General features: G+C 40.6%; 2 protein-coding genes across 3 annotated transcripts in view; one reads left to right on the top strand and one right to left on the bottom strand.

Moving 5' to 3' along the window:
* Nucleotides 1-319: 319 nt before the first annotated feature.
* On the bottom strand, nt 320-4,216 carry LOC131106501 (protein FAM72A). Its single transcript, XM_058055625.2, has 4 exons — nt 3,651-4,216; nt 3,391-3,468; nt 2,885-3,009; nt 320-2,332 (listed from the first exon to the last, which is right to left on the bottom strand). The coding sequence occupies exons 1-4, from the start codon at nt 3,800-3,802 to the stop codon at nt 2,238-2,240; spliced, it is 450 nt and encodes a 149-aa protein (XP_057911608.1). The 5' UTR covers nt 3,803-4,216; the 3' UTR covers nt 320-2,237.
* Nucleotides 4,217-4,805: 589 nt separating this feature from the next.
* The window catches only part of srgap2 (SLIT-ROBO Rho GTPase activating protein 2), a 70,164-nt gene continuing 65,334 nt past the window's right edge, over nt 4,806-9,635 (top strand). For both annotated transcript variants that reach the window (XM_058055621.2, XM_058055620.2), the window contains exon 1: nt 4,806-5,466. In XM_058055621.2, the coding sequence (XP_057911604.2) occupies nt 5,400-5,466 (67 nt within the window). In that variant the 5' untranslated portion in view covers nt 4,806-5,399. The remainder of the gene's footprint in view (nt 5,467-9,635) is intronic.

The following is a 9,635-nucleotide window of genomic DNA, read 5'->3' as shown; positions in this document are numbered from 1 at the left end:
TCCATATTTTTGTTATAAGTTTTTTGTTTTTTTTTTTGATTATCATGTCACACTCTTATTGTCCTTGCCAGTGGAAGCTCACAAGTGATATCTCCCTGTGGTAAAACTATACACATCCAACCTTTCAAAAAAAAAAAAAAAAAAAAAAGTCACATCACAAATTAAATATTAAATACACAAACAAAAAAAACAAAGCACTACAGCACATTGCAAAGCATTTGTAAACAAAAATTGTAAACAATGTGTGTGTTGTCAGTATTTAGCAGTTGAAGACAACATTACGTACTCTTTAGGCTGCAGTTGTAAGTTGTAAGCACACATAAATAATCACATTTCTTTAACAATCTTGGGTCCGATTCTTCAATATGGGCAAACAGGCCAGAGAAAGGCTAATCATTTTAGCATATTAACATGGCAGACGACATGAGGTCAGCACCATGACTGAAGTACCATCGATGTTAAGTGTTTGACACCGGTCTAATTACATCATCTACTACTACTACTACTACTACTACTACTACTAATCCATCAGATCATGGCCCATGAAGTACCAAAAGTACAAATGAAGGTCAAACACGCAAAAAGGTAGTATAATTAAGTCACTCACCCATCTGAAATTTTGAGTTTTACGGTTTTAACTCATCAACACTACAGCGGTCAACTTATTCTTACGCTCATAAGAATTAACGATGTGTTCAAATGTTGCTCCAAACATTGCCGATACTTTTAATAAACGCCGAGTGACAGTTTAGCATGGTTTGATGTTTATGTGTGATGTTTATGCAGAGGGTTGTTTTTACTGTCATTTCTCGTTTCAGTAGATCCGATCCATACCCGAGTAATTAAATGGGCGTGCCTACAACATCGAAAATACCGCTGGATCGTAACTTTAATCCAAAATGACAGAACAATGCATTTCTCCCTGCGTGCAACACGCAAAGGATATGGTGAATAAGTCTGGAAATGACGGAACCGCTGTTACTATGTTCATGTACGCACTCACCAACATTGACACAGAGCCGAAATTTTAAAAAAATAATAAAAAAAAAGATAAACTTGTGTACATTTACATTTAATTTAATGCAGTTATTTGCTATAATAATAATAATAATAATATGAAAAGGTGTGAACGGCTGAAATGCTACCAGCCCGAGCCCCCAACATTGGAGACCCCCGTTTTGGCGCACATTGACTATAAAATAAATCACTGATTTCTTTGAGCTTGTTTATGATTCTTTTGAACGAATGCTACAACGATGCTGCTACATGCAGTGCAGGAGCAAACACAGAAAGTCGTCAGTTCAGGTAGCGTGTCACAGTCCAGTAATACTTAATGAAATACTTTGTTGATATCGATGGATAATAGCAATATTCATATGAAACTGCTGCTTCGGTCATACTGGATATGCTTATGTATAAAAAGGTATTTTACTGTAGATGACATGTATTGATTATGCCCTTTCAAGCAAATGTGCTATTTATCCATTCAATATATTATATATATTAAAAAAAAAAAAGACTTCAGTCACACCGCCACACACGGGGAATAAATATACTGCAACATTATTTGTTAAATTACATCTTTTTGGTGTAAAGATTAGGCCATTATGTCCAGCCAGGCTTAATGTAAGCACAGTGTTGCATTCATCAAAACATTCTAATAATCACCACAAGCTGATGATCAATGCATCATATTTTTTTTGGTCTTTCACTCATGATAAATATTTACACCGCATGTTTATGTTTATAAAAGGGTGACTGTGCTTTAAACAGTTAAATGATAATTAACCACTGAATTAAGCTGGGCGTTTGCTTTCTTATCATCGTCTTCGAGCAACCTTTGTGGAAATGCTTATTCCCGCCGCCGACAGCACGTGTGGAAGAGCACCCATTTTTTCTACTATGTCAGCAATTTAGCGCTGCAGTTTCGCTAAAGATGGCGTATGTGTCTCACATAACACAATCACTGTGTTGTTTTCCCAGCATTAAACCTTTGGCGTGTGCCCGACTAATCCGCCGTGTGTGTCAGAGCAGGTGTTCCACCAGCTGTCCGAGGCCAAGCACCTGCTGTGACAGACCCATTCAAGGGGCGTGGCCTCCGGCACACCTTGGATTTTAGGTTTCAGCCTCGGCAGAACAGCACCTTTTATAGTCTTAAGCATTAAATGACACTTTAAGGCCTCTCTCATCGCATCTGGGTTGCTGAAGCAGCATCCCGGATGGTCGGTTGTCCATCTTTACCTGATACACTCTTCCTCCGATGGGCTTTCCGATTCCTCGTTGTCGGTGTCTTCCAGTTCGGGAAGATCTCCCCACAGGAGCAGGTTGAGACCTAAAAATGATACATATTTAGTACAAAGTGCTGATATCAGGGATCAGGTTTTATGAGCCACTCTGAATAGGGGTGGGACTCACAGACTAACTCCTTACAGTATATTCCATTTAGTTTCTATTTTTACAACGCGTCACAGTTACAGTAGATCCTCGCTATACACAAGGGTTATGTCCCATTGATTGGCAAAAAAACAAATAATGGATGTAGCCATGCAAAAATCGCAAAAATCTTCTAATATGACTAAGTTATTAAACACATTTAGACTCAATTTGACATGTTATACAATTACAAGTTACAAAGCATCTTCCCGCTGGAAAATGTTGACTAAATAGCTTGTGAGACAGCACCCTCTGCTGTATTCATAGAGGTAACACACTTTTCCAACCGTGCAGTTCACGCTATCCAAAAACTCTCCATTTAAGTTAGCATAAAAAGTAATTATTTGGAGTTCAAAGCAAAGGAATTTGTGAATATGCAGGGGAGCAAATGCCGAATGTTCGAATTGACCCAATCAGTGAGAGATCCAAAACTTTCCTGAATCTAATTCACCTGATGCATCCAATCTGTTTAGAGTGGAGACCGAGTCGCTGTTGAACATCCAGAAATGTCCATTGTTGCAGGAAAGCAGGCAGGGTTTACAAGGGGCCACAACGTGATAGCCCACCACATTACCACTGTGAGAGAGAGGAGGGGGGGGGGGGCAGAAACACGAGTCAGCATTTTACAGCAAGTACCCCTGAAAAGTGCTTAAACAATACTATTGGTTGTCTTTTGTGTTGAACCTGAACGAAAACAACAAAGGAGAGTACACACAAAGGAAACACTATATGCTTTATGAAACAATACTACTGTTTATGAGCATGAATGCCGGTAAATACTTAAAAAATGGTGAACCTCACAAGGCAATGACATTTTCTAGCTGTTTTATAATATCCTGGGGTCTTTAAAATAGGAACACTCATCAGTGTGACATAGAGTAGTTATACATCACATCAAAGCATGACAGTTAAAGCGATAAAAAGCTACAGTATGTTAAGAAAAGAGCTTAAACCTACCACTTGAGACATGCAATGTCTCTCAGCTTGCATTTGCAGCTTTCAGTTGAGTAGCAGCTGGCCACAAAGTCAACAGTTCTTGATGGAATAAACAAAATGTATATGAGAGGTTGCTCATTATCAGCAAAATTCGATTTATCACACCCATTGTTCAGAGTATGTGACAATTAGCTATAGTAACTCAAAAGAAGCACTGTCCTAGTAATCATTGCATGTGTAAACAAAAGCTAGCTAGCAGTGCTAATGTGACTAGCACTTACCTATTTGGAGGTATATCAGTCGAAAAAAGCTCTACCTCTGTGTCTGCAAGAAGCACTGCCTTCATGCCTCTCGTACAGAGCAAACTGTCACAAAATATACAGTTAACTTGAGCCACACACTTGTTTTTGAAATTAGCGTTGGACGTCGACATTGTCGTCCTGCTTTGATGTGGGACGTTAGCCTTTTACGCCTCCTTGATGTTGCAAACACAATAATAGGGTCAATCCAACACGGACTTGGCCGATTTCTGGGATTTTAAGGATAAGCATATGGCTTTAAAATGCCCTTCATATGCATCGATGGTTACTCCTACGCCGTCAAACAAACGCAGCTAACGTTAGCTTTTCAAATACACGGTCCGGATAAAACAATTCCCCATCCGGGTTCCAGACTATAACGTTGATGGTGAGCTAAATTATTAACACCCAGAAACGGCGAGGAATACGATTGTAACACCATCAGGTCCGCGTCCGTTCAGTGTGGAGTAGTTAACAGCTAACTAACAGCTGTCAGCTTTGTTTACAACTTCCTGGTATTTAAAACTACTTCCTGAAACCATCTTTGAAAGAACCAATGCCGAGTTATGATTGGATACACTGCAATAGTCCCTAACGCGATTGGTCAGGTTCAGCAACAAGCACAAATTCGATTGGACATACGTTACATTTGGGTGGATCCATTTACTAGCTGCCTGTTCTTTATTGGTGCATTTACCCATCAGCCAAACTCACTAGGGCCAATCACAACGTAGAATGGGTCTCTCCGGTTAAAATTGGCGGGGTCGGAATTTTGGTAAAAAAAAAAAAAGTTGTGTCCTTTCAGGTGAGAAGAGAGATAAACTTTATAAACGCTGTAAACAATGACAGTGTTTAAAATGGCAAGTTGAGTTAAAACTACGGAATGGCAAGATATGTCAAATGTTTAAATTTAAATTTTGAGAGGCTACAAATGCAGTCTGGCAATGTTTGTGACGACTTCCGGTTTTAGCTATCTGTCAGGAAATACTTTTCATTTGCACAAAACTATTATATCATTGGGGCTCGTCGTGTATTTATGTCTTGGGGGCAACTTATATTTCACGTACATGTGACTGACAGTGTTTTTCAATAACATTTCCTGTGCTTTAAAAGTCAAGATTAATACTTTGCCATGGATAAACTTCAAATTCACCATATTATTTAATAATTCAGGAAGATGCCTTAATCTTAGTGTGTGTCCTGCGCAGTGGCTCCCACAACAGCCAGCCCCTCCACCGGTTCCTCCTCTCTCCTATTACTTCTTAGGAGGGAGGGGGGGTCACTCTTTAGACAAGCGGATATTGCGAGGAACCGAGAAGCAAACGGACCTTGTAGAGCAAACTAGCACGTTATCACTCATTTAAATGGAGTGGTGCATCCCCCCTTTGACTTGAAACTGTTTGCACCCAAGCCGGTGGTTCGGAGGAGGCGCAAATGAACATTGTGCAGCAGCAGCAGCAGCAGCAGCAGGAGCAGCAGGAGAACAAGAAGCAGACGAAGCAGCAGCGCCAAACTCACTATGCACCCGGAGTGAACACACGCAGGGAGACAATACGGAACCCGCCGGGCTCGCAGAGGAGCCACATTTTCCTTATCGGGACTCTCCTTTTTTTCCCCTCCATTCCGCGTAAATCTAACTGTAGTGTGGATATTCTTCCCCCTTTTACTGATCGATTGAGAGCGATTTGACTTCACAGCGAGGACAAGTGGTTTGATCCGCAAACTCCAGCCATGACGTCTCCGGCCAAATTCCGAAAGGACAAGGAGATTGTGGCGGAATATGAAACTCAAGTTAAAGGTAAACTTTTTTTTTTATTATTATTAAAGCTTAAAGTGTAATTGCAATTGAGTGTTTTTTGCGTTTTCTGTCTCATATTGTGTTTCGGTTAATTCCCTTCAAATATCATTGTCTTTACATACATATGTCCAGAAATGGTAGCAATCATTGTGTTCTGATCAAGTGTAGCAGAACACAATGTGCTCCAGAATGTTGTGCACAACAAAGACAGACGTGTGCTGGGGAAAAAAAAACCCACCCATGCATCACGGATGTTGTTGACCAGCAGCTTGCTGGTTGTGTTCGGGCCAAAAAAAACCAACTCATGTGTTCCGAGTCCGTTGTGTCGACAAGCAGGAAGGCTGCTGTTCGACATGAGCACAAGGCAGGGCGTTTTCTCTCCCCTCTTGTCTCCATGCGTGTCTGCTGTGCTGCATGCTGCTCGGCTCTGCGTACCGGTTGTGTGCATGTGTGCGTCAGGATTGCACACATATTGCAATTTTTTTTTGTCCCCTAAGAGTACAATAAAGCTGCAATGAAGGACAAGCAAAGTTGTATTGACAATTATGTCTCCAGGTAGTGGTGAATGCACTCACTGGTCACTTTATTAGGTACACCTGCACCATCCTGTGTTGACATCCAATACGAATTTCGCATGAATCATGTGACATGGATCACATGGCGCATGCCTGCATTGCAACTTCTTATCCTTTGTATCAAGATGTATATATTTTTTTCCTTATTTGTGCACATTTTGTGCACAATGTCCTTTTAGGGTATAGCAACAAAGAAGCGTATTTGTGTGAAAGTTACCTTTTAAGTACTAAGGGTGTGACGAGACATTCAGTTCACAAGATGAGACATGACTTTTAAGAAAGTACAGTGACAAATTATATATGGAAAAATATGACACAATATTGCAGTATACTCATTTAATTTCTATGTGAGTGTGAATGGTTGTTTGTCTATATGTGCCCTGTGATTGGCTGGCCACTAGTCCAGGGTGTACCCCCCACCCCCTCTTGCCGGAAGACAGCTGGGATAGGCTCCAGCACCCTCCGCAACCCTCATGAGGATAAGCAGTAGAAAATGAATGAATGAAATATGACACAATATTGCAGTACACTAATTTAATTTCTATGTGAATGGTTGTCTATATGTGCCCTGTGATTGGTTGGCGACCAGTCCAGGGTGTACCCCGCCTCTCGCCGGAAGACAGCTGGGATAGGCTCCAGCACCCCCCGCGACCCTCGTGAGGAAAAGCGTCAGAAAATGAATGAATGAATGAGTGTGAATGGTTGTTTGTCTATATGTGCCCTGTGATTGGTTGGCGACCAGTCCAGGGTGTACCCCGCCTCTCGCCGGAAGACAGCTGGGATAGGCTCCAGCACCCCCCGCGACCCTCGTGAGGAAAAGCGTCAGAAAATGAATGAATGAATGAGTGTGAATGGTTGTTTGTCTATATGTGCCCTGTGATTGGTTGGCGACCAGTCCAGGGTGTACCCCGCTTCCCGCCCAAAGACAGCTGGGATAGGCTCCAGCACACCCCGCGACCCTCGTGAGGATAAGCGGTAGAAAATGAATGAATAAAATATAACACAATATTGCAGTATACTAATTTAATTTCTATGAGAGTGTGAATGGTTGTTTGTTTATACGTGCCCTGTGATTGGTTGGCAACCAGTCCAGGGTGTACCCCGTCTCTCACCGGAAGACAGCTGGGATAGGCTCCAGCACCCTTGTGACCCTTGTGGGAATAAGCAGTAGAAAATTAACGAATAATTTAATTTCTAGTATGTTACACTTTTCCGCATTCTGTGTGTATGCTAGTGGCCCCGCCTCCACCCACCAAGACAAAGAATGTATATGACTGAGAAAAGGGAGAAAAGAAAAGAGAAAATTATTGAGTTAGTTTTCATTTATTGTGTGATTACGGTAATTTATTTATTATTTTTCCAGGCATAGTTCCCACAAGACATTTTTTTCCCTGTACTAGAAGTATTTTGGCTAGTACTGCAATTGCAGAATCTGTAGATAAGACAAGTTTTCTGCCAGGCTCATTAAATCTAATGCGATCTAAAGCAGCATAGAAATCATATGTTCTATCATATCTGACATTCTAACAGGTAGAATATGACAAACTGATCCAAGAATTCATCCCAATCCCTGGTCACCTGCTTTATCCATGAACTCATTGGACAGTCAAGTCCCCATAGAGCCGGCTTCATGCTCATCCACCTGTGTCACGGTTCTCTGCCAGGACTACATTGTGAGAACTGTCTCCTGCAGACTTGATGTTCGTCCATCGATCCGCCTTGTCAGTTCCTTCTGAGCTCCCAGGTGGAAAGCTGTGCTTGGTTTTCCCACATCTTCCTTAGACGGAATGACTAAATGAGGGGTTAAATGTGTGCTGAGGTTGAGGTGTTTGCGGGTGTCGCTTCCTTCCAAAAACACAAACACACAGCCTGTTATTAGCTTGCAATCTGCCAATACAGGGTATCCAATGGTCTGCTTCCAGCTTCCCGCCATCCAATTCTAGAACTAGTCAAATGATGTCTGTGCTTAAATCTGACAGCAGGAATAATCTTTATGCATGTGGAGATTTTGCGCTGTGGCATGGAAGGAAAATAAATGTAAATCCCCCCCAAATGGCTCAAATTGATAAGGCAGTGCAGCATAATGGGGAAACGGAGGCAGGCTGTGGATAACTAAATGTTACCAAAATAGAGAATGACTATTTCTACCATGTAGGTTGGTCATCAGGGTTAATAGCAACTCGATTTCATTTGTTTTTCATATTATTTTTTTAATGAACAATCAAATAGTCTATTATTATGCCGATCCCCAGTTAATACATAAGCCAAATGCATGTCTATTGTCTATGGCAGGGGTCTCCAACATGCGTCCCACGGGCCAAATGTGGCCCGCAGGACACTAGTTTGAGGCCCCCGCCTTGATATGAAAGTTTAATGTAAAGTTTGATATGGATGCTGTATGGTATCATGTACCCAGAAAAAAATTATTACGTTTGATTAATGTTCATGTTAAAGGTTAAATAACTGTTAATAGTTATCCTCCCTATCCGTGTGGAAGTGGTAAGTTTTTGGCTTAGTTAAAGTTAAAGTTAAAAGGAAATAACTTGAAGGCTACCGTTTAAAGGTCGCTAGCTCTCTAGTTTGCGAGTTAGCATGTGTCTCAAGACCCTGCAGTTGCGCAATATGTTGTAAATAAAAAGAGTATAAATGTGACTATAGTCGTGTTTTGTCATGTCTACAGGGCTCTAATAATGCTTTGTTCATTTTAATCTGAAAAAAAATAATTTGTCTACCCACCAACTATATGTGGTGTCTTAACTTTTTATTATTTGCAGTTTTATTATTATTATTATATTTATTTATTACTGATTGATTTTCTTTATTTTTGATTTGTTTGTTTATTTTTCATCTTATTTTGTGAAAAAAAACAAAAAGATATTTGAGAACAGTGGAATATTTTATCAGAGCTTTTCTTGTAGAAAATTGGAACCAAACTGAAGTTTTTTAAAGTTTTTAGTTTTTAATAAATGCGTTTTTTTTGTTGTTGTTTTTTTTTAAACCTGATGCGGCCCAGTCTCACCCAGACCCGAGCTCTGCGTTAGTGGCAATTTCAAAGATTTTGTGCAATAACTCACGAATATACTCACGAATATAAGTGCCTTGTACAGCAAAACACGCCTTTTGATGATAGGTCAGATATGCAACTTTTCAGTTTAAACTGCAGTAGCTTGGATTAATACGAATAAGGCGTGAATTGCTTGTGATATTGACGCCTATCATGTATAAGTCAACCTCAATCAGAATGACTGTGGAAAAGTACATAAAGCAAGGCCCATAAATCCATGTTTGGATTCATTTCATATTCAAGAGTTTGACCGCAACCCCATCAAATGATGTTAGTGTATAAAGTTCTGCTAATAAAGAATGTCCCCACTCCTACTCAAGTGTGTGTAGGAGGTAACCGAGACACACAGTGACTTTAAATTGAAAGAATATAAAGTCAAAGAAAGAAGCGTGAGTGAGTTTTCAGGAGACCGGTAAAGGCAAGAATGTTCCAACACAGATGCAAATGGTTATATATGGAGTTAAGGAATGAGCTTATCATGGCACGTTGGGTGCGTGTGGAGCACTTACTTGGAATTGAATCCAGAGGTT

Source organism: Doryrhamphus excisus, linkage group LG18 (genome assembly GCF_037039965.1).
Source record: "Doryrhamphus excisus strain RoL-2023G ecotype Guam linkage group LG18, RoL_Dexc_Guam_v1.1, whole genome shotgun sequence".
Taxonomy (NCBI): domain Eukaryota; kingdom Metazoa; phylum Chordata; class Actinopteri; order Syngnathiformes; family Syngnathidae; genus Doryrhamphus; species Doryrhamphus excisus.
Note: the sequence above shows the minus strand (reverse complement) of the source record. Positions and strands in the feature narration are given on the sequence as shown.